The sequence below is a fragment of the Meriones unguiculatus genome, chromosome 8 (assembly GCF_030254825.1).
Source record: "Meriones unguiculatus strain TT.TT164.6M chromosome 8, Bangor_MerUng_6.1, whole genome shotgun sequence".
In the NCBI taxonomy this organism is placed as follows: domain Eukaryota; kingdom Metazoa; phylum Chordata; class Mammalia; order Rodentia; family Muridae; genus Meriones; species Meriones unguiculatus.
In genome coordinates this window covers 109,835,869-109,860,828 of record NC_083356.1, presented here as the reverse complement: position 1 = coordinate 109,860,828, position 24,960 = coordinate 109,835,869, and the positions used below count along the sequence as shown (strand labels likewise).

At 43.0% G+C, this 24,960-nt stretch overlaps 1 protein-coding gene across 1 annotated transcript; it reads right to left on the bottom strand.

Annotated features, from left to right (window-relative positions):
* Positions 1-1,508: 1,508 nt before the first annotated feature.
* Positions 1,509-20,090, bottom strand: Zswim2 (zinc finger SWIM-type containing 2). The gene is made up of 9 exons (XM_021654450.2): positions 19,879-20,090; positions 18,572-18,648; positions 16,775-16,815; positions 10,837-11,047; positions 9,347-9,598; positions 6,472-6,556; positions 5,021-5,130; positions 4,094-4,247; positions 1,509-2,692 (listed from the first exon to the last, which is right to left on the bottom strand). Exons 1-9 carry the CDS (start codon positions 20,041-20,043, stop codon positions 1,922-1,924), a joined length of 1,866 nt encoding a protein of 621 aa, XP_021510125.1. The 5' UTR covers positions 20,044-20,090; the 3' UTR covers positions 1,509-1,921.
* Between the last annotated feature and the right edge of the window lie 4,870 nt (positions 20,091-24,960).

The window sequence follows — 24,960 nt, the reverse complement described above, 5'->3', positions numbered from 1 at the left end:
CTTTGCCCCAACACATCTTGCATGTCCCTCTGACTTTTTTCCTCCTCGTGGGTGGCCTTGTCCAGCTTCACTATGAGGCTGTTCTCCTTGTCTTAGTGTCTTGTTTTGTGCTGTTTGCTGTCATCTCTTGGAGGTCTGCTCTTTTCTGAGGAGGAAGCATAGCCGGGTGGGTCTGGAGGAGAGAGGTGGTGGTGGGCAGGGGGAGGAGTGAAGGGCAGGGAGACTGGTCACAGTGTACTGCAGGACAGAAGATTCTATTGACAGTAAAATTCTTAAAATTCAAATGCCATTTTCTCTTTTTGAGTACAAAAAGATTTTAATTCTTAGCTTTTAAATAGAAGCACAGTTGTTCATTTAAAAATTAAATATTCCTCCTCAAATGCCATTTTCAAAGAACATCCACACTTTTGGAATTGTTTCACAGAACTGTGTGTTCCATTATCATGACAAAAATGTGAGCGGTTTCCTTCCATGATACAGATAATAGAAATCACTGACATCACGATGCCGAGGTTGAAGCATAGGTTAAAGAAGTGCTGACAAAGCTCGATGACTTGAGTTAAATCCCTGGAACACACAAGGTGGAAGGAGAGAACTAGCCTCCACAAGTTCCGCTCTGATTCTCAGATTCACGCTGTGACGTGTGCACGCGTGCACCTATACACATAAAATAGAAAGTACTATTTGAGAGGCTGGCGAGGTGGCTCAGCCAAAGAGTGCTTGCCACATGAGCGTGGGGACCCGAGCGGAACCTCAGCACCCGTGACGGAACCTCAGCACCCGTGACGGAACCTCAGCACCCGTGACGGAACCTCAGCACCCGTGACGGAACCTCAGCACCCGTGACGGAACCTCAGCACCCGTGACGGAACCTCAGCACCCGAGCCGGACCCTCAGCACCCGTGACGGACCCTCAGCACCCGTGACGGACCCTCAGCACCCGTGACGGAACCTCAGCACCCGTGACGGAACCTCAGCACCCGTGACGGAACCTCAGCACCCGTGACGGAACCTCAGCACCCGTGACGGACCCTCAGCACCCGTGACGGACCCTCAGCACCCGTGACGGACCCTCAGCACCCGTGACGGACCCTCAGCACCCGTGACGGAACCTCAGCACCCGTGACGGAACCTCAGCACCCGTGACGGACCCTCAGCACCCGTGACGGACCCTCAGCACCCGTGACGGACCCTCAGCACCCGTGACGGAACCTCAGCACCCGTGACGGAACCTCAGCACCCGTGACGGACAGTCAAAAGCTGGGGCAGTGCTTGTGATCTCGGGAGTGAAGGCACCCCCGGGGCTCGGCGGACAGCCGAGCCGAGCTGATTCCATGGGCCTCGGGCCTCGCGAGAGGCCCTGACTCGGGGCAATGTCCACTTCTGCTGGGCATACATACATACATACATACATACATCTCAAAAGAGAATTGGCAAAACCACTCTAAGTGTCATAGTTTATTGCATTGTGTTTCATTTCATATATAATAAAACTGCTTTAAGGAAACATAGTTAGAATCACCATTAGGAGTTCTGTATAGGTTTTCAGTGATTGTTAGTGTAAGAAAAATGAGAAATCTATGTAGTTCCCTGGAGGTAATCTGCATGCAATGTTATTTTCTTGCCTTTTTAGGGCAGTGACTCAAAGCAGGGAAAAATCTCTTTCTTTAGTGAAAAAATTATTTAGCGTACAATACGATATGAATGCTCTGTTCATCATTCACAACGACATCATGCGTACTCTGGGTTTAGTGTCCCCTGCGCAGGGTGACCTGCCTAACCACAGGAAGTCATCACAGACACAGGCAACAACGACAATAGAGCATTTTATATACATTCATCAAGAGTGTACATTATATTCTACAAGTAAAATATCTGCATATTAAAATGTAAAGTTTTCTGATGTAATGAAAAGCATTTTTCATAACTGAATCCCCTCCATTATTAAAGACACAGCAGCAGTTTGTGTTTGCAATGGGGGATAGGCAGCTAGTCTGGGTGGGCGGCTCCACTTCCGTCTCACTCTCCTCCTGGAATTATTGTGCCTGTTAGACAAGGTGAGATTGGTCATACCCCAGTTGATAGTGAAATTCAAGTCCTCTGCAGGGAAGGAACTTGATCTCCTCTCTTTTCTTGCCTTAGTACCGAGACATTTCCTCGCACTGTATTTCATGTGTTCAGAACCTCTGGTTGTCTTCTGACTCTGACTGGTGCGGTGTCTATCACAGGTGTGTGGGCTTCCAGTGAGACAAGTCATACTCTTGTGGGAAAGGGAGGGAAGAAATGTTTGAGATGGTGTTTGCCCAAATGATCCAGTGGCTGGATCTTGAAAATATGTGGGGAAATGGTGGCTACCTTTAGACCCATAGCCTAATTTTTTTGAATCTGAATTGTCTAATTTGACAGAGCATAGGTCATCTATTGTTAAATTCTGGTAGCAGTCTGATGGATTTTGAGGTGTAGTCAGAATTTTAGAACTACACTGAGGGATGGTAGGCAAAATTCCAGTTCTATTTTGTTTTAAAACTAATCCAGTACCAGGAATAAAAAGATTGGGCTCTTGTTGCTTTGACGAATGGGCGTTGTCTGCAGCTGTGCCTTTCCAGATCAGCGGGTTGTATATGACTTGTCTGTCAATAGGGCATGAATTGTCCTTGTAGAATAACCAATCGTCAATACATTTCCTGTGAAACTTGAAACAAAAGGCCGTAAGTTAATCAGACCTATAATGACACTACTTATATAAAATTTTCCAGTCTACTTGTATACTGGAACTATTGAGCAAAAGGAAGATAATTCTAGCTTATCAAGTTTTAGGAAAAGGTTTTGAACAAGTTCACTTACAAATACAATGCCTATGCTGACTAGTTTCCATTTTCCACAGTAAAATGCAAAGCCTTTTATATTATCACCTTCATAACTTTGTTAGAAACTCCCTTGTCTAAGGTAGGATTTTTTTTACTAATAACTTCTAGTGAAAGAAAACAATTAAAAAGTCATAATCAATTACAGTTGAAAATGAGTCTAGCAATTGGGAGATGCTAATTAACACACACACTTTTTGCTTATACAAAGCACTGTCAGACAGTTTAAGTGTGACTTTAAAGTTCACTTAAGCAGTATTATTTCTGGAAAATGATTATTAACCATGACTATTTCAAGTGACATTGGACTTTGATTCTAGTGAGTTCTTATGAGTAATTTTCAATGAATGCATACCTATTTTATCTAGAGAATTGTAAAGACACATGGCACAATGCTGGGATTCTATAGGCTTTTTTATGTCACATGTAACAAAAGTGTTCGTATAATGTTCTTTTGGAATGTATATACCTTACCCTTGTTCATTCAAATGCTGATTTCTCTCCCTCACTCTCTGGTTTCAATCCAGCCATTGCATTGTGATACTTATTCTAAGCATCACCCGTCTCGACTTTGTGTAAACATGCCGAAATAAAACAACCAGCCACAATGTTGAGCAATGGAGAGGAAGGAGTAGTAGGGAAAGGGGAGGAGCCAGAGGTCAGGAAGGAGTAGGAGGCAGAGGAGGGGAGAGAGGAGAGAGGCTGGGAGAGCAGAGGCTGGAGGAAAGGTCCTGGAAAGACGCAGAGAGGTGGGCTGGACCTAAGATATGACTAAAAGCAAGTATAATGTGGGAAATCTGAGTGGTAGAAACGACATGGGCCTGGAGGTTTAGGATGGAACAACCATTGCCCAGCCTTGTGCTCTAGGTTAATCAAATAAATCCCAGTGTCTGTGTGGTGATTTCTATACAGCTGTTTAGGACTAACCGCAGCTTTATTAAAAGATATGTCAATAGTAAATACTAATCGACATTACTTAAGTACATAAAAGAGTGCAGCTAAGGTGCCATTTATCCTACCTATAGAGTGTAAAAAGAATCAAGTCCTGCTGAACACAAATGTGTCACAAAGGCAAGCTACCTTCTCTGCATGAGTTTGACCTGTGCTGTGCCAGGGAGCATCTCTGCAGAGAAGAGCCGGCCAAAGAATAGAAGGAGAAAGATGGACTGCCCCTTCCTTCATGAGAAAGGGCCCATCAGGACTATTAAAGTGAAAAAGATGTGATTTACCTTGTGAGTACATGGTAGCAGTCGTGTGTACTGACCAGGACAAAATGACTTCAGACAAAGTCGGCACTGGTACCCGGGAGCCAGCAGCTTGCTGTTCTTGGTAATCAGCAGGAGAGGCAGTGACTTCACAGCATGTTTTGGCGTGTAAAACTGACTGTGTAAAGATAAGCAGAGGCCTAAATGCCCATGTGTGATTACAGACCAGAAAGTAACTCAGAGCACACGTTTTCTCCGTAAATAATACAATGGAGACCGAGGTTTTCTTGAGTCAGCGCAGTAAGTCTGCTGTGTAGACCCCGAGTCTGGGAAATGATTTCAGTTTGAGCAAATAATTCTACATTTTCCAAACACAAACCAGTTTACTAGTCAGCTGAGGTGTGCAGCAGGAAGCTCGAGGGCTCGGGGTACTGATGTCAACGGGTAGGTGATGTCAGCGTTCGTGAAGGGAGGAGGTTCACCTCGCCCCAAGCGGATGGGCTGACGGAGCAGCTCCAAAGTGCTGCGTACCGCCGGTGACAGACCGCGAGCGGACTGCTATTCAGTGCCGTTAGCAAGCGGTGAAACAACAACAGCGTGGTGAAAGGACCTGCTCTGGACTTTATTCACAACACGACAAAATGTTAATGCTTCCATTACTCTGCAGATTTCTGCATATAATGGTACAAAATTATCCCTGTCTGAAAGGTGAAAAAGATGTACAGAAAACAGGGACGTTTGTATCCCCACAGCAACCTTGATAGAGTATGTTTGGCGAGGGTGCATCCGAGTGGGCTGACTCAGACCCTTGCTCTTCAGTGGGATGTAAAATATTGGGATACATAAGAAATTGCTCAACAAATATGAAACCAAGGGACACATATAACCCATTCAAAAAATCATCCAAAGATCCCGTCACACAGGAAATGTAAATTTTACTGAGACACTCACTCTTGCTTTTCTTGAAAATGTGGCCTATTTGCTTCTCCCTCATTTTTAACATCTAAATATTTTACAGCATCTGATATTTTTTCTACTGATCTCCATCTTTGGTTTCTCTTCTGAAATAGGAGAAAAAGAGTAGATGTTATTTTGTAAATCATAAAAATTATTTTTGTTAAATTAAGGCTGCATATTAATAATATTGTAAAATGCTCATTATAAGAATATCTACCACCTTAAAAGTATAAATTACTTGTGAATCTCATGTGCTACTGTGAGGCAACTAGAACAACTTTAATTTTTTTTTTCAGCGTTGAAGTTTTAACCAGTGGAACACTGACTAACACCCCCTCTTTGAATTCATTATTTTTAATTAAAGAATGTTATGTATATGGGTGTTTTGCCTACATGTATATCTGTGTACTAGGTGTGTGCCTGGTGCCTCTAGAAGCTGGAGCACTGGCAGCTGGAGCACTCTAGAGCAGGGCACTGGATCCCATGTAACTGAAGTTACAGGAGAGTTTTGAGCTATCCTCTGGGTCCTCTGGAAGAGCAGCAAGTATCTGAAAAAAGGTTCTGTATGCTCTTGTTTTGTAAAGTTTGAGGAAGAGTCTCCTAAGTCGTCTAGACTGGCTTTGAATTTGCGTCCTCGGCCTTCTGAGTAGCTGGGATTGTATGCAGGCACCACCGTGCCCAGCACTGTTCCTTCTCTTCCTCCTGTTATATTATTATTTGTCTCTTGTTCTCTCATCTCCCCCGCCCCTCTGTGCTGCACACATGTGATGGCACTTACATTGAAGGCAGATGTTGAATTACAGGATTAGACCCTTTCTCTTGGCCACGTAAGCCTCAGGGGTTGAACTTGGGTTATTTTGCTGGCTTACCCAGTTCTTCTTAATGCGAAAATATTAATTGTACTCACAGATGTTTTATTTTTATAGTAAGAAAAGGTGGCATTATTCACCATCAGGATACACATGTACAGTAGAAGTAAATATTGAGCTCTGGGTTTCGCTGAGCAGCTCAGACTGGCATCAAGAACGTGACTGCCGTACCTTAGCCTCCTGGATTACAGGTCTGTGCCACCACAGCATGCTTCAGGTGTTACTTTTAAAATGAACAGTTCAAAGGGTGCCTGAAAGTCTCCATGTAGTATGTATGGGCATGAGAAATTTTAAGAGAAACCATAGTGCTTGCCAGAGATGTTACAATAATCCTGCCTCCAGGCTAGCGTCTCTAGAACTCGCTCTCGGGCTGAGGGCTGCCGTGCCCGTTCCTTAGCTTTGTGAAACCCAGTGCAGGCTATAGACAACAGACTTCATAGAGCACCAGCACAAAAACTGGTTGCTTTGTACACGGTAGAATTCTATTTCTAAATTTCACAATTTCTAAATTGAAAGCCAGTTCCTTCCGTCCAGAGTGTTATCTGCGGATCTTTAGGATGCGAGGGGGCACCTTACCTCTCGGAACATGAAGGGGTGGGAAGGGTGGCAGCGGCTGCTGAAGCACTCCTGGCATAAGTGGTATTCCACACACTCGGTGCACCTGAAATACAACCCGCCAAGACAGGAGAGAAGAAGCCAGTCACCGCATGGCTGTAGGTGGAGAGCTGCAGATGATCTCCCCGAGAATGAGCCACATGGCAAAGCCCACACGGGTTAGTTTCCTATTGATTCTGCAGAATTTTCTTACCAGGCAGTTCTGTGGAATGGAGGCTAGATGAATCTCAAGAGGATACAGATAAGGTGTTGGCCCAGCTGTGTGACCTTCTGAGCCTTCAGAGGAACATCTGTTTCCTGGGCTGTACCATACTCTAAAGGCAGCTCACACTTCCCAGCTTGCGGTCCTCACCCCATCTTTTAGGAAATTAAAGCCATTTTTCCATAGCTATATCTCTCACTCCCCCCTCATCCCTTTTCAAGCCCTTGTGATTATACTGGGTTTATCCAGGTCAGGGCCATCTTATTTAAAGGTCAGTTGATAAGAAACCTTAGCTCATCAAAACCTCTCTCCCTCTGACATGTACCCTGGATACTAAAGTTCTGTCATAAGCCTGGATATACATGGGAGACTGTTGGTACTTTGCCTTCTCCATGTCTATCCTGTGATGCTTTTCCAAACCAAATTAGGCCCCAGTGATTTCTTTCTTTAGCATTCCATGGGACCTAAGCCCATGAAGGCATGATTTGCCTCACGTCTGCTGCATTACTTTCCAATTGTTCCATGAAGGATAGGGTTACAATCAGCAGGATTCTTTGACAACAGAATCATATTCATTTTTTCCCCTCCCCACAAATTAGGAAGGATAAATGTGTGAAGTCTCAACAAAACTTAAGACTATAAAATGTAACTTTACAGAAGCCCAATTTCAGGTTTATACTATTAGTAAACATTTTACCACATAGGATTTCAGTTTACTTGCTACAAGATTCGTCAAATAAACAGTATTATGAGAATAACCAAAAAAGTTTAGTTTTAAATTCAAATGTTCTAATTTAGAAGGCAATTTCCCCAGAGAAATGAGAAAAATAGGTCCTCATACATTTTAGAAGACACAGTGCTACTTTGTGAATGGTTATTAATATAAATAAATTCTTAATGATTACCATCACAAAGCAGCAATTTGCTTGATGTATCAGAGATGCTGGGATAAAAATTTAAGTAACTCTAGGCTTTACTTTTAACATACATATGATTTATTTGTTAGGGTTTTTTTGAGACAGGGTTTCTCTGTGTAGCCTTGGCTGTCCTGGACTCACTTTGTAGACCAGGCTGGCCTTGAACTCTGCCTTTGGAATGCTGGGATTATAGGAGTGTGTCACTGCGCCCAGCCACATCTGATGTTTTCTGAGCTAACCTAAAAGCTGAATCAGCTGTATTGTGACTCGGCATTAAGAGGAAACTGCTGTTACATGGAGCAGAATTAGCTCTTGAGGCTGACTGAAATAGTGGGCGCTTGAAGCAAAGAGTAGAAGATGGAGTCATAGATGTCACAAATACAGCTTTGTTTGTAATTGAGGAATTCAGAATCGGTAGCTGTTAGCCACACTCAAAGACAAGTCATGAGACCTTATCCTCCCATCACACTGAGCGGGGAACAGAAGCACAGATGGGAAGAGCTGACCTAGCAGATTCTGGAAGGACAGTCTCCCGCCCGAGGAGTGGGCAGCCCTCAACAAATACATGACGCAGTGTTCCCCGCTGCTGATGGAGTCAGCTGAGCCACGCGTTAACCCTTTGAGGAGTACAAGGGCCAGGGCTTTTCTGCTTTGTCCTCACCACTCTTCTTCACAGCTTTCTCGCCTGTGACCCTTGGTCCCTGGCTTTTCAGTACCCTGCTCATGAGAATGGTCAAGCTGTCCACGCAACAGCTGCCGGAGACCACTGTTCCTAGAGTCAACACTCCTAAGCTAGCACTCCTCAGGCTAAATGTCTGTACACGTCCTGCCCTTGCTCAAGCTAGGTGGCTCCTTGGGGCCCGCTCCGGCCAGCCATCTTCCCACACGCTTTCTGTTAATGATTAATTTTCTTCTGCACAGAAAACAGGATTAAAATCAAGCAAAGGTGTAAAATGTTGTTGGGATGAATCAGAATGTTAAAAGAAATATTTAGTTTAGCTCATACATTGATATATTTCAGCAATTTTTTTTTTTCTTTTTCAAGACAGGGTTTCTCTCTGTAGCCCTGACTGTCCTGGAACTAGCTTTTTAGAGTAGGTTGGCCTCAAATTCACAGAGATCTGCCTGCCTCTGCCTCCCAAGGGCTGGGATTAGAAATTTTAATGAAGATTGAAGCAAAACATTTTCAGACAGACAACTTAAGGTTTTATTCAAGAAATTATAGTTTCTAAGGTATTAGCAGTTGTGTAGCTGTGGCAACTGTAGGAAGGTTTGGCGGTTGAACATGAAACTGTCAAACTGTTTCCCCCACTAATAACACTGCTTTTATTATCACCGCGGTGAATATGAATGAAAACGAACCAATACTCGAGGTCGATGGAAACACAGCTTGTAATCTGGGGTAGGTGGGAATAGATGAAAAATTCAGCCAATCTAATCAATGTCCCATGATTCTTAGGAGACGTGGCAATGACTCCTCACCCCTAGTCTGTATATTACAGGATAGTAGTGGTGAGTTTCCATGTGGGAAACCACAGCCACAGAAACAAAGAAGAACAATTGTCAGGGCTTCCGGATGCTGCTTCATAGTCAGCCCGCAAGAGAACTCAAAGCCCATACAAGCTGTCCTCCATCACCCAAGCACAGCCTCCGTCGGAGGGAGAGCGCGCCGGGTGGCTCAGAGCTGGGCTGCGGAGCTTACAGAGCCGGAGCTTACCTGTAGCACGTGCCCTCAATCGGCAGCTGTTTACAGTTGTTGCAGGGAGTCCCGAGGTGCTTGTCTAGGCGTTCTTTCTCAGACGGAGTCAGAAGTTTGTTGGAGTTCTTGAATTCCTCCAAGATGACTTTTAACGGCGCAAACTCTTCCCTGCAGAGCGGGCATTTCAGCAGTGAGCCTTCCGATGCCTTCTCCTGGTAGCTCGCTAAGATCTTCATGCATTTTATGTGAACGTTGTTGCCGCAGCCAAATCTGTCAGAAACAAAATTCACGCGGATCACTTATTGTATTTGCTGTAACTATGTAAATTAAAACCTCTCGGGGGGCATCTTTATTCCTTATAAGGTGCACTTTGTATTGATTTTTAGGTATAGTTGGATTACATATAGATGAGTCTAATCTTCCATCTTTATCAGAATTTCAGATATAAATTTTTCTCATTTAAAGAAAATGGTGAAATATTTTACATTGTTAAATTATTTTTCATTCATAATGCCAGAATGAGTGTGTAGCTTCAACACAGAGGAAAATAAAACATTACTTCTTTAAATAAAAGATGGAGTCCTACCCTACTTTTCTCCCTTTTGCTTTTTTGAGAAATCACGTAGCATATGACATGAGAAACCTCTGCTGAAGAAATAATATTTGGGGAGGTGTAGTGCCTTTTAAATATTCGATAGACACAACCACGTGAGAATGTGCAGAATCAGAGTCAAATATTTGGTAAGTGTACAAGAGAAAAAAAGGATGAAAAGACTTAAGCAGCAAATGGCTGCCTCAGTGTCTAGATTCCAGTTGCTGAGTGTCATGAAGAACCGGATGAGTGAGATTCTGTCAGCGCAGACTTTTACTAAGTAAAACATTTGAACAACTTAAGTGGAAGATAGAATTTCCTAAAAATTGGAAAGTGTTTATAACTTCAAAGTAAAATAATCTTTACATTCAGAAAATAGGGTTGTGGTCATATCATTTTCCCCTATATAAAGAAGAAACAGAGCAGGTGAGCCGCCACGAGAGGAAAGGCACTTGTGTGCGCAGTGGTCTGAGTGAGAGCTGATCACTAGAACACACAAGGTGCAAAGAGAAAACTGCTACAAGCTGCCCTCTGACCTTCACACATGCCAAGGCACATATGTGACGCCACCCACTCCCCAAATCAACCAACTAACCAACCAGTCGGTCAGTCAATAAGGTCAGTCAATAAATCAGTAAAAATGTTTAAAACAAAAAGTCTTCCTATTCTTGATTACTTAAAGCAGAGCGGTGAATTACTATGGACTTATATTTTCAAATTTTATCTTACAACATAGCCTAGAAGTGTTTAGAAGAACAGAACATCTTATAAGATACGTATTAGGAAATGAAAGAACACAAAGGGAGTTAGACGAGAGGAAGCTTTTACTTTTCCTATCGGGGAATCTCACACTATGGTTTCCTGGGAGCTGAGCTGGAATTGTCCTAAGGCTTTGGAAGCCCAGACAAACGGTCACCTGCAGAAGGTGACAGGGAGCTTCTTCTCCAGCAGCTCCTCCTGACAGATGGGGCAGATGTCCCCTGCGCCAATGTCCTTCTGCTTGAGACAGCCGCCTTCGTCCACGTGTGCATTCCCATCGCCCGCTGCACGCTGGGGGGTTTGGATCTGATGCACGCCACGAAGCAAGTCATTTATTTCTCCTTCCACAAGGCCCAACTGGAAAGCAGCTAGTGAAAAATAGCAGAACCTTAAGACTCAGTGGCAAGAAAGGAAACAAAGATGGAATGACAGGCTGAACTGCAATTTTCTTTCAAATATCAGAAAGATAGTACTCGTTGGATTGTTAGTCACCCTGACCACTTCTTTGTGTTCTATTTGGAGGAGAAATGGCTAGAAAAGAACAATTTATAAAAATAATGTCATCGCCTCCCCCACCTTGTTACTTAAATAGTGTGGGATGGCCCACAGGCTTTGGGTGTGATCACGTTAGTCATGGGGTTGGATTAGAATGAGGTGAGGATCTTTTCACGTGACTGCAAACAAATCCTTCATCAGTTCACAACAGTATTAACGTGAGGGCTGCCGAGATGGCTCGCTGGTTAAGAGCACGTGTTGCAGAGGACACTGGCTCAGTTCCCAGCACCCTGCAATTCCAGGGATCCCGACACCCTCTTCTGGCCTGCGTGGACACCCCTACGTGGAGCGCGTACACAGACACACAAACACATACACAAATATAGACAAAGAAAGTGATTACAATTTTAAATGAATCAAGAAACAACGGTAAGCACACATGAAGAGACAATAGGGCACGTGAGTAGGCTCGCAAGGCCGGTGTTTGTCAAATGAGTGAATAATGGAGAGGTGGATCGATTGTGCTTCTCTTCCTGCTCAGTTCTGAATCCACAGAAAAGATAGCTGTGGTTGTCTCGCTCATGTCACACTGGGACAGTGTTCTGCAGGACAGCAGGACAGGAACCGCAGTTGCCTGAATGCTTGGGATGCACATTCTTGAGTTATGAATTTGCCCCATTCTGCTGCTCTTACGAACAACTGTTTTACTCTTTATCCCCATCCACAGCTTTCTCCTCCCCAACATAGCACTGTTTAGACCATAGGTTAGTCCCCAAGTTCTGTTTACTTTGTGTATTTTAAATACATGTAACTTAAGTATTATGTGCAGGAGTGTGAAAGCTCTGTTTCCCTGGAGAGACCCCCAATTAAACACTGAAGGAACCTTTGTCTCTTGTCTGCGGTAACCAGGCAGGTGCAGGTGGACGGTGGGAGATCAGTGCTTGGAGGAGGAGGGCTATTTGTCATGGAGAGCAGCAACATCTGCTCTCTTTAAAAAGAGTATGAGACAGAAACTGAGCAAAAGACTGCACATTTAAGAATTTCCCAGAAGCTGCCCGGAGACTGTTCTGTGTGGTATAACATGACCTAGAAAATAGAGGGCACTCTGGGACCATACAGCAAAAGCAGTGTGTGAGGCCAAAAAGAACAGCCGGTAAGGGAAGAGCGAGGATGCTAACCTTGTCTAACAACCGCCGTACATCACACAAAGGAAATAGTCCGTATTCTTGGGAACAAGAGGCAAACAAAACATTTGCACATTTATTAAATAAGTTTTGTTTAGTGTGCAAGCTCCTCTCTATTTTAACTCGCTCCTTTTCTGATTCTAATGAAATTTGCAAGGCTATCATCCATCTCCTCATTTGCTATTTGGACTTCTTTATGTATAAATTACCCTTTGACTGTTTACTGGAATAAAACCAAAAATTCTTTCAAAACATTTCAGAGATTACCCTTCTTTGCCAATTTGTTTCTTGCACCCTTATGTTTTCTTTATTTTTACACCAAGCATTTTGTACTGTTGAATATACTTCTTTTTCTTTCCGTGTGCATTGTGTCAGTCCTTTCAAAACCAGCTTCTTTTTCTTTCCGTGTGCATTGTGTCAGTCCTTTCAAAACCAGCTTCTTTTTTTTTTTTTAAATAATGGCAATAGTCATTGGGTTTCTCTTGCTCGCTCTTGTACTGTTGTTACTGTGGTATCCATGTATAGCTGTGTTGGTGGAGGATGGAGGATGGTGTTTGGTTTGTTCATTGTCTCTGCATCAACCCTCAGTCACCTCAGTATGTTATTGAAATACTTTCCTTCCTCCTTCTTTCAGGTGAATTAAAACAAGAATAAGGTAGGGACGTTAAATTAAATCTATTAAATAAGTAACGATACATAAAAGTATAAACTTTCTGTACTTAAAATGTTGCTTGGAGGCATTTTGGATTTCTGTATAGGAATGGTTGACATACGGAAGAGTGATAACAAGTCTACTTAATTTAGGAGGCGCGAATAAATAACTATGAATTTGCATCTGCCATCTATATTTTGCGTGAATTAAAATTACAGTTATATTAACACATATATTTCTATTAGAGACCTGAATATGTGGTTAATATCTTTGAGTTCTATTAAACACGAACTTAAAACTATGGAAAAATATTGCTGTACTGTTGAACTCACGTTAAATTGGTGAAAATTATTTAAAAGAGCAATTCACATGAGAAACAAAAATTCTTAACATGCCTATTAAAAATCAATGTTCTGTTAGGTTAAAACATTAAAATGAGAAAGCTTCATATAAAAGGTTATAAAGGCAGAAATGAAATAAATATTTAATAAAGGGAGATTAATTTTGATATGCCATATTCAGTAGAACATTAGCCATTTAGTGAACTTACAATAAAAACATAGAATTGAAATTAGAAAGTGATACAAATTGTATGGAAAAAACAGAACACAGAATTCCAACAAATTAGGTTTGTATATACATGTGCTTAGGTTTACATATACATATATAAAATCATAAAATCAACAGAAAGTAAGGTTTTATATATTATTATGGTGGGAACTTGAAAGTTTCTTTTTTAATATGGTTTTTATTTATCTGTGAACAATTTAATAAAAGAGCAGATTTCTTCATACATCATTGCACTCAAAAGAAACCACTAAATATATTTAAGTTTATTAGGAATATACTTTTGGGAAAAACAAAGTTCAATGTTCAAAATACTTATTTCAGTACGAAGTATAAAATTTCTAAATTAATGTATACAGTCAAGCTAAGTCATTTTATACTTTCTGTACTGATACTTAGAAAAACAATGACTTCTGCCATTAAGAAATACAAAGAAAACACACAAAATATTAGAATGATTCATAAAAAATGCTGTTTTTGAAGTGAAAACACTGAAATATTAGCAATTCACATGATTTAATTCATAAAATGTACCTAACACACATTCTGCCTAATATTTTGGCCATAAGAACAATTGCATTTTTTTGTTTTTGTTTTTTGTTTGTTTGTTTTTGCTTGGCTTTAAACTAATGTGGCTGAAACAAGTGAATTAAAAATTGTGTCATTTAGGGCTGATGATCTGCAATCAGCAAAAGTTTTTTGTTATGACTTTGGTATTATGTACATCTATTTGTATTATTATTTTAAAATTAGCATGCAAAGTAGTAGGCTTCCTTACGCCGTTTTCATACATTATACTATAGGCAGAGCAGACGTTGGCCGTGTTAGAGTACAGGTGAACCCGTGCCTGAGTACAGATCCTGGGAGGTTATCTCATGCCCTGGGCTTTGAAGAACAAACAGAAATGAAAGAGTAAGTGCTTTTACATTCTAGTCCCATTGCATAGTTACATTTTATTTTGCTGTAGTAAGTTGAAATATGTTGTTAAATTATTTGTTTCTTTTTAATTCTTATAAAACTGCAATTACAATTGTACAGATGGCTCATCGTATGTTTCTGTTCTTCAACTGAAATATGGAAGCTTGTGAGAATGATGTGGAAAGACACCAAAAACAGCAAGAATGAGACTTTTGGAGGAAGTCAACATTTAACCTAATGTTGAAATAGAAAAGAAAATATGTACGAGATCAGACAAGCTTGTCATCGTGTGGAAAGCATTTGCAGATATGACAAAGAAGGCACGAGGCACAGGCTGTGAAAACAGTGAAGCTGTGGGGAACAGGAGTAAGGGCTGAAGGTGTTGAACCTTGATAAGAACACCAGAGGTAGGAACCTTTAGAAAAAGGTAGGGTGCACCACAAAGGTAGTGAGGACCCGTGGACTCACTAGCCGTGGAGGAAGAGTATGAGAGGACAAGTAAAGAATTGCGTCATTTCTAGGTGTAGAGTTAGAATGTGCGGTAGTTTGAAGAATATCACCACAGGTTCATATCTCAATGCTTAGAATCGGGGAGTGGCCTTTGACAGGCTTAGAAGGATGAGTAGGTGTGGCCTCGTTGGAGAAAGTGTGTCACTGGGAAACTTCATGCCGGCCCGTCTCTGTGCCTACAGCTCAGAATGTAGCTCTCAGCTCCTGCTGCAGCTCCTGCCTGCCTGCTGCCATGGTCATAACGGACTAAACCACGGAAGCTGCAGGCGGGCCCCAGGCAAATGCTCTCTTTCCTCAGAGGTTCCTTGGTCATGGTGTCTCCTCACAGCAACAGAGCAGTGACTGAGACAGGGTGTGACACAGGGCACACAGGTCAGAGGACTCCGCTGCTCAGAGCACCAGACGCCAGGACGCAGCCGGGAAGGCTGGCGGGCTGCGGCAGCACAAAACTATCATAGAAGACATCTCTGGAGGACCATGTGGGCTTCAGAGAGCAGGAGGAAACTCGGCGTGCGACACCAATGTTGGTTTACCTCTCAACAGAACACTGGGATCTGTTCTATGATGGGTGACATGGGGAATCAATTTGCCTAAGTAAAAGCTCTGAATTAAAAAAAAAATTAAATTAGGCTGTCAGTTTGATTCTTCATGAATATTATGAACAGTCATTATTAAAATTCAGATTTTAGTTCTTAGGTTGAACATCAAGTAACTCCTCAGTTTTACTTTTGTACAGACAACAGTATCTATATAGTGACAGATTTTTCTTTTATTTTTCTTCAATTTTTTCAGGTTATTAAAAGCTAATTTAAGTAGTATAGCGATGCCTAAACATTTTTGCACAAAAATTTTAGCCAAATTACCTTTTTTTTTTTTTTGAGACAGGTGTCACTATGAAGCCCTGGCTGTCCTGGAACTCACTATGTAGACCAAGTTGGCCTTGAATTCACAGAGATCTGCCTGCCTCTGCCTCCTGAGCGCTGGGATTAAAGGTGTGCCCCACCATGCCTGGGTTAGCCATGGTTTTGAATGCAATTCTGTGTCATGGTAATTATGGCACCTGAACATTTTTACTTATTCTATACTTGTATATAAAGCCTCTGTGAATCTTTGCTTAGGATAAGAGAAACACTTTTCTTCTAAATAAAACCATTGCTTCATCTGTTTTGTTTTGGTTTTGTTTTTTAGCAGATCTTGTGCAAATTTTCAGAGAAACCTTTGTTATTCCGGGTCAGCTTTATGTACTTTTGTCGTCAATGTGAGCGTGCAGCTTCAGGTGAGTGTCACGGCACATGTGGATTCAGAGGGCAGCATTGCTGGGGGCGAGGACTGCATTCCGGTCCCCCGGGCTTGCAATGCGGGCCCCTCTACCTGCTGAGCCACCTGTGGTCCTCATTCCCAGTGTCACTAAGAATCTGAGCTCGAATGTGATATGCAAACTTACAGTTTTTGTTTGTTTGTTCATTTGTTTGTTTGGTTTTGGTTTTTTAGACAGGGTTTCTCTGTTTAGTGCTGGCTGTCCCAGAACTCGCTCTGTAGACCAGACTGGGCTTGAACTCAGAGTTCTGCCTGCCTCTGCCTCCCGAGTGCCGGGGCTAAAGGCGTGTGCCACCACCACTGGGCTCAAACAGTTCAAACTGAACTGGGAAGAGATAGTTACTAGATTCTTTAGGAAAATAAGCTTGTTAAGAATATGTTTAAATAAAATGTTCACATTTTTGTTAATTTCACATTATTAAAGGATGAGAAAATAAAAAGCAGAAACTTACATTCATGATTCCTTGGAAGCTTGAATTTTTTCAACAAGACCCTAATATTTACAAGTAAAAAAAAAATTTAAGCATTTATTTTGATATAATTTAAAAATATTGTTTAAACATGTAGACTAAGAATTATTTAATGCAGAAAATGTTATGAATAAACTTAAACTTAATTTTCTGTTAATTATAGTTGTGATTTAAGTTAAGGTAATGTAGATTGACGGGCAAATTGTGCCCATGCTGAAGAGACTGACGAGAGAGAGAATGCCTTTACTTCTCTGGTCTCAGTCCTTCAGGGCAAGCGAGGCGTCCAGGTGCTCACAACAATCCCTTCAGCCTCCTTGCCAGTGAGCGCCAGGAAACTGGGTTTCACATCTCCTATTTTAATGTGCAGTATAAAACTCTCAAATCTTACTAAGACTGTGACTCTTAAAGAGGAAGGAAGCACATTTTTAAAAAGATAAAGCAAATGAGCTTCAGCATTAATTGCATTAACATTAATATACACTACATACTTGGATAATGTTTGCATTTAGCTTATAGTTATTGTATGAAGTGAGTTATGGTATGTTAAAATTAGAAAAGAATGACAACTCCCCGTTCTATCATAAACTAATATTAAAAACAGCTACTGTAAATGTTATGATGACACAGTGTACATTTGAAAGAACAGTGTCTTTATCTTTTTTTCCAGATAGAGCCAATGACCTATGTCAGTAGATGTTCAATAAAAAGTGACCACAATGGCACAGTCCCAAACCTGATAAGTAAAAAGTATTAGGAAGCTCTCTGTGCTATCATGCCTGGCTATACATTAAAACAACGTATTTTCTGGGGCTGCAGAGATGGCTCAGTAGCTGACAGCACGTGTTTGTGCAAAAGACCTGGCTTCAGTTCTCCACACCCACCTGGCAGGTCACACCCATCTGCAGCTTCAGTTCCAGGGGATCCAACATCCTTGACCTCTGTGGGTACCAGGCACACACATGGTGCACATGCATACATGCAGGCAGGTAACACACACACACACACATACACACACACACACACACACACTAAAATACATCTAAAAATACATTTTTGAGAAAGTGTTTCTCTGTGTAGCCTTGGCTGTCCTAGAACTTGTTCTGTAGACCAGGCTGGCCTCGAACTTATAGAGATCCACCTGCCTCTGCCTTCCAAGTGCTGGGATTAAAGGCGCGCACCACCATCGTCAGACTAAAACATTTTTTAAGAAGGGTGTGTTTACTGAAATGTTGGTGTGAGGATAGGAAGGCAAAGCAAACGTAAGCAGGGCCTAAATGACGAGACTGTCTTCCACATGTGGGAGACAACTATCTAATACACAGGCTTCCCTATACACAGGCTTCCCTAACACCATGGAAGTTTCAGCTTTGAGAGGCTCCTTCCTTTAAAGCCCTCATTTCATCTCAGGATACTTATAGTGAAAGTGAAAACGTCTAAAACTTGACACATAGAAAACGACACTGTGTTTCACGAGACAGAAAGTTGTTGAGGAAAGTAATGTCTCAAGAGTAATGATAGATTTGATAGTTAGATATCACATCTTCGCACACAAGATATATCTATATTTCTTACATTTATATTACTAAATGTCTCCCAGTTGATTCACTCACTTTCGGACCCAAACTGAATACTTGCAATTCTAACACATTGGTAAGTTATGGCCACTTAGCTTTTAATTCTCTCGGTACCAAACTTCCTCATTCTTGCTGTATTTAAGCTGCGCAAAGTGGTAAAGCGTGTTTCTTTGCACACACTTGCTCGAGGCCAAAGGTCACTCACCAGCAAATGTGCTTACACAGGTCCCCGCTCTTCAGAAATGTGGGGCAGTTGCATTCATGGGGGTTTCCCAGCAAAACCTTTAAAGGAAAATTAAAGCATAAAAAAATCCCAGTTAATCTTAAGAGTTAGTGTAAAACTAAATTGGGAAAATAACTAGATGAAAAGAGACTTAAATCATTAATTGGTTCAGTGATTCTGAACGGAGTCTGTGAGTGAACGAGGTCTGGGAACACTCTCCCTTCCCGGTCTCGGCTGGGCTTGCACTTCTTTCTTTGCCTTGGTTAACAAGGGAGACCATGGTAGCACATTTCCTAAAGGTCGTCTGTTCTCAGGTGAGATTAAATACTAAACTAACAGCTCTCCCTCCAGACCACAACTTTTTAAGGGATAGAGTTAAATGCCTTTTGTACGATGGCTTGTTCATTTGAATTTTTTTTTCAACGGAACTATACTTTCATTAGAGAGGATTTGTTTTATTCAAAACTATACAGAGTAAAACTGTTAAACTCAATAAACTGTGTAATCAGCAAAGTGAAAAACATCCTTTGAACAAAGTTCAGAGTAATGAACTGTATCGAATACTCTTTTATGGGGGGGACAGGGGACAGGGTTTTCCTGTGTAGCCCAGGCTGTCCAGGACTCACTTTGTAGACCAGGCTGTCCTCGAACTCCCACAGATTCTCCTGCCCCTGCCTGCCTGAGCGCTGGGGTGCGCCACCGCGCCTGGGAATCTAGTGCTCTTAACTATGAGGCAACAAGTTTAAAATATTTAAAGCAACAGGAAAGTGTTCGGTGGCTCGATTTAGACAGACAAGAGCAGGACATGTAAATATGCAACATCTGTTCTCTTTTACCCGCTCACACACTTTCAACATTTAAGCTACCCTTTAATTAGCTGCTACATTTTAAAAGAGGAGTAAAGAGAAAATGATCATAGAAACTATTGCACAGAAACTGATTTTAATGAGCAGACACTTAGAAGATAACAGGATCTCCATTTGATTTACAGTGCTTCTGAGCTCATACCACGAAACAGATATTTATATAACCCTCTCCTGTGTTTTTAGTATTAAAATTCAAGGTCCCTCATCTTACAGGATTTTGGACGCAATCTGAGCTACTATCTATCAAGGCTGAATCTTCCTCTAGCAAACACTGTTTCCTTTTGTGACCTGCAGGTTTTTACAGCCTGGGAGCACTGGTGGGGATGACTGCTGGTGTGGGCGTGTGCGGAATCGTGAGGTCGGCTGGGGCGCCTCCCCGCCCCCAGCCCCCAGCCCCCGGGAGGCGGGCGGCGCGGTAGTTACGCGGAAATCCCCCTTCTCCGGCTCCTCCTCCCGCAGCAGGAAGCCGGTGGGGCCTATCTGCCGCAGGAGGTAGATGCTGCTGCCCAGCGCTTGGTCCTGCTGCCGCTGGAGGCTCTCGCTCCTGTGTCGGCGCCTCTCCGAGGCTTTACCGCCTCCGCGGAGCATCTGGACGGCGCCGGCGTCGGCGCCTCCGCGCTGGGCTCGCTGGGGCATCCCGGGTCTCCATGGCGACAGCGTGCGGCGCGGTTGCCGGAGCGACTCAGGTTCTCCTCGCCGGCGCCCCAGCCGGCCCTGCTGGGGGTGAGGCGGGAGACTCCAGGAGCCCACCCGCAGCTCCAGCCCCTGACTTTGAACCTGAGGCCGCAGCTGCCCTGGTTGGAGCGGTTTGCACTCCAGGAGGTCTCGGACCCGCTCAGGGCGAGCTTCCGGGGCCGGAGGGACCTTCTGCGGATTTCTCTAAGTCATGTTGGGATTGGATGTTTGGGATAGATTTTCCGAGGTGTGAAAGGCCGACCCGACAATCCTCAGATTGCTTCTGAGCTTTGTTGAGAGCCATCCTAAAACCTGAGTCAACAGTCTGAGAAACTGAAAGCGGGAGAGAGCTCTGGTCACCGGAACAGGGAGGGCTTCGACCCTAGCTAGATCAGGTCAGGAGCCGGACAAGAAAACGGTAAAGGCCCAGCCCCAGTGTCAAGGTGGCGGTTGCGGCAGCTCCCAGGCGGGAGCCCTCGGCCCACGCACCGCGGGGCCGCGGGTCCCGGGTCTGAACTGGGGGGATTCTGCTCTGCTTTGTCCTAAGTGAAGTATTAATGAAGAGCTCACAGTTACAGGACCACGCTTCCAGCGCTAGCATCGGTCAGACACTGTGCTGTCAGAGGGAAACACGAAGAAAAACTCCCGAGAACGAGATAGATTGTAAAGCTATTTTATAGAGAGCATTTATAACTTAAAACTCAGAATGAACTAACTCAATTCTGTTTTCTGTGGACCAGAACGAGTTGGGTTTCATATAGAAGGCTCTTTACGCAGTCACTATTCACCCGCCATCACCCATGTGTCTGAATGTGTGCATACAGTTATTTAAGGATTTAAAAATCAAACAGCAATAAATATTTAAGCTGTTGCGTTTTATTTAGAATGATATTTGCTTCATGTGTGATAAGTGCTGTTTTCAAAAAGGTCACACACTTAAATTATATAAATTGACTGCAGTTCATTTACTCCATTCTGAGGAATGGTAAAAGGCACAGTATTCATGTTCTCATGCGAGAGAAAGAGAAAGTACAGATTGCTAAACAGAACGGTCGTCTAGCTGGATGACATTTGTTTTTCTAGCTGACAGTGGAAACTTAGAAACAGCTTCAGAGTCAGGTGACTGTCCCATATGCTGTCTTTTGAAATTTTGATGACAGGACTAATACTTATGCAACTGTTTTAACAGGAGTTGAAATTTCTCCTTAAATTTACATTATTCTCCTTCCTGTTCCATGTTAAGGCGTATTTTCCCCCAGGAAAACTGACTGAGCTTCATGAATGGATAAACTCCTTTAATGAGTGAAGTATCAATGCTTTTATCCACAGAAGACAAACGCTAGTAAATTAATGGCTCTCCAACCCAAGATGTAAAAAGCGAGACTTACAGTGTTAGCATAGAAGGAAGAAGGGTAGTTAACTGCAGAGGGAGAAGTCAGTTGTACTCTTCACACGGGTGTGTGTCATTAGCATAGGAGGGCTGAGGGCTGAGACTGATTGGAGATGATTGAGCATGCCTGGGACCTGTGGGGGGGTACGTAAGGGACAGAGCTAGGGAGGCCTCACCGACTAGAAACGCTAACACTCAGGGAGGAGTATGTGGGGGTTTGAAGGAATAAAGATAAAGGGGGTGTGCATGGCTTCTGTCCTGGCGAGTTTTGTGTCAGTTTGACACAAGCTAGAGTCTTCTGAGAGGAGGTGAGGTGGTGTGGAGAGGAACGGCCCCCATAGGCTCATGTGTTTGAACGCTTGGCCCATAGGGGGTAGCATTGCTGGGAGGTGTGGCCTTGCTGGAGAAAGTGTGTCACCATAGGGGTGGACTTTGAGGTCTCAGATGCTTCAGGCCAGGCTAGTGGCACAAAGCTTTTTCCTACTGCCTGAGCATGGAGATGTAGAACTCTCATCGGCTCCAGCACCATGTCTGCCTGCATGTTGCCATGATCCCACCATGATGATAATGGACTAAACCTCTGAAGCTCTGAGCCAGCCCCAGTTAAATGTTTTCCTTTATAAGAGTTGCCGTGGCCACGCTGTCTCTTCACAGCAGTAAAACCCTAACTAAGACAGGAGGAAACCCTAATCCTTGAAAAGATGCCTTCATGAAATTCAGCTGTAGGGCATTCTCTTAATTAGTGTTTGATGGGAAAGGGCTGAGCCCATTGTGGGACTCGATCCCTGGGCTTGGTGGTCCTGAGTCCTCTAAGACTGCAGGCTGAGCAAGGCAGAAAGCAGTACCCTCCATGCCTCTGTCAGCTCCTGCCTCCAGGTACCTGCCCTGTCTGATTTCCTGTCTTGACTTCCTTCAGTGATGAACAGTGCTGTGGAAGTGGAAGCAAAAACCACTTCCTCTTCAAGTTGCTTTGGTCATGGTGTTTCATTATAGAAAGGTAAGCCTAACTAGGCCAGCTTAGAATGATTAAGGGAATACAGAGAGAATTACAGTTTATGTTTTTCTCTAGAAGATTCAGAATTAACTGAGCTCAAGGGAAAAGACGCAGAACCAAGGAGTTCAGTAGACGGTGCCAACATGGTATCTTTAAAAGGAAAAACAGTTTCAGTGGTCACAAACGGGGAACACGTGTCTCACAAGTGACTACTAGAAATCTAGAAGATACTTATGAGCTTACGGTCCTCAATTTTTGTTGTCAGACTCAAGCTTATGTACACCTCAGTTTCCTTGTGCCCTTTGTACCGTCTTGGGGGAAGGAAGATAGAGTGGAGCATGTGATAGTTTTTATTGTCCACTTGACAACCTTGAGTCATCTGGAGTGAGAGTCTCGAAGGGGATTTTCTAGATGAAGCTGCTCTGTGGACATGCCAGTGAGGGATATTTTCTAATTGTATTAACTAATGTGCAAGGATTTATTCTCAATATTGGCATCAGTTTCCCAGGCTGATGTGTAAGACTGAAAACGCCAAGCTGAGTTGGTTATTGCCAATGTGCTGTGACTATCAGCTTTAAGTACCTGCTATGATGGACTTTATCCTGGGAGCTAAAACAACCTTTCTCTTTAGCTGCTTTTTGTTTTGGCATTTTTAATCACAGCAACAGAAACAAAACTAGAATAGAGGGAAAAAATAAGAAATCCTAAGCTTTTTCTCCCTATTGATTAAGATGACCTAGCACCCCAGTTAGCTCAGCTTTAGGCTTCAGATTACTGACTTCCCTTGTCTTAGGATAATGTTTTAGAAAGCTTCCAATTGAAAATTCTCACTTCTCTGAGATGCAAGTATCCAGTGTTTTGATGGTAACAAAACCCAGTAAAATTCTCCTTAGAACACCTCCCCCTTTGTATCAAGAAAGTGAGGACTCCTACACCTCAGCCTTCATGACAATTCAGTAAATATCAAGCAATAACTACAGTGGTTGAATCACAGAGACTAACTTCTCCTCTTCCACATGGTGATGCTTTCCCACTAGCTCGCCCAAAGCTCAACAATTCCTGTTCTCATCTCAGTGTAACTGGGTTTGGTCTCTCCTTATCGCAATAGCGTTTCATAAGCTCTTCTGTGCATGTTAAACTCTAGCCAGCGCATTTTTCCTTTGGCTAAGACCGTTTAATTGTTAAACACACAAAATTACATTTAGCAAGGATTTTTTTCCTTCTTGTGATCAAGAAAAATGGAGGCTCACATTGATGATCGATCATTGATGATCATTTATAGAGAAAACCTATTTCTATGCTTCACAATCAAGAGGTAACAGAAATGAGTTTGAAACTCACTGTATTATTAGGACTTTTAATTCAACAAGCCAGACGGAGCAGGCTGGAAAGATGGCTCAGCTGCTAAGAACACTGGCTCTTCTAGAGGACCAAGGTTCCATTCCCAACACCTGCTCAGTAGTTCCCATCTGTCTAACCCTGAGGAGCGGGGCTCTGTGAAGGAAGCAGGACCACGGGGCATGCCACTGTGGATGTCTTGGTACCGGGTTTTCTCCCCTCTCCTTTTCTTAGCTGAGGTAATGAAACAGATTCTCTTCACCACAAGCCACACACACTGTTCGAATGTGGTCCAAGAATGTGGTAGTGTGAGATGTCTGTGACCTTGCGCGAAAACACAAGAAACCGAGCCAAGAGTCTTGTGACCTCCCTCTCTCCACCACCTGATGAACAGGTCCCTGTCTTCACGGACCTGTTCTTGGAATGTATGTCTTTGCCCCTCCAGGTGCAGTGACAGGACTGAGTTTACTTCAGATTGTTTAGTTCACGCTTCTAAGGAAAAGCATGTTTTTGCCACACGTGGCTTACCACTACATGCAGCTTGTCTGCCACGTCTGGCTTGCCCACATGTGGGGCTGGTCCTTCTGACTGCATGCTTTAGTCATATGACTGTACTTAAGCGTCAGCGTTTACGTCGTCTGACGCTCTGAATAAGGCTGGCTATTGCATGAAGCTAGTTGGCCTCATTTGTCAGCTCCATTCTCCCAGGTCCTACCCCCTCTAGAGCAGTGAACAAGTGCTGCCTGGATCAGGAGCCTGAAGTTGGCTGTGAGGGAAGAGAGGAGGTGAGGGAAGAGAGGAGGTGAGTGAGAATAACGGGATAAACCCAGGAAGACTGCCTGTTCTTAAGCTTGTGCATTGTTTTTCCTAAGAAAGGAGGAGGAGAAGCATTAAAGTAGCAACTATTAGACTGCAAGCTGTTTATGACTATAACGCTGCTCTCCAGAAGAGGGAACTTTATACAAAAAGCATGGGAAGGAGTCTGAAACAATAGTGAAGAGGCATATAAAACAAGGGGAAAAGATCCCTGTCAATTTTGGATTACTTGATCATTAATTTGAGTTCTTATCAAAATGCTTTAAAGAAGATAAGATAAGAATATCAATCT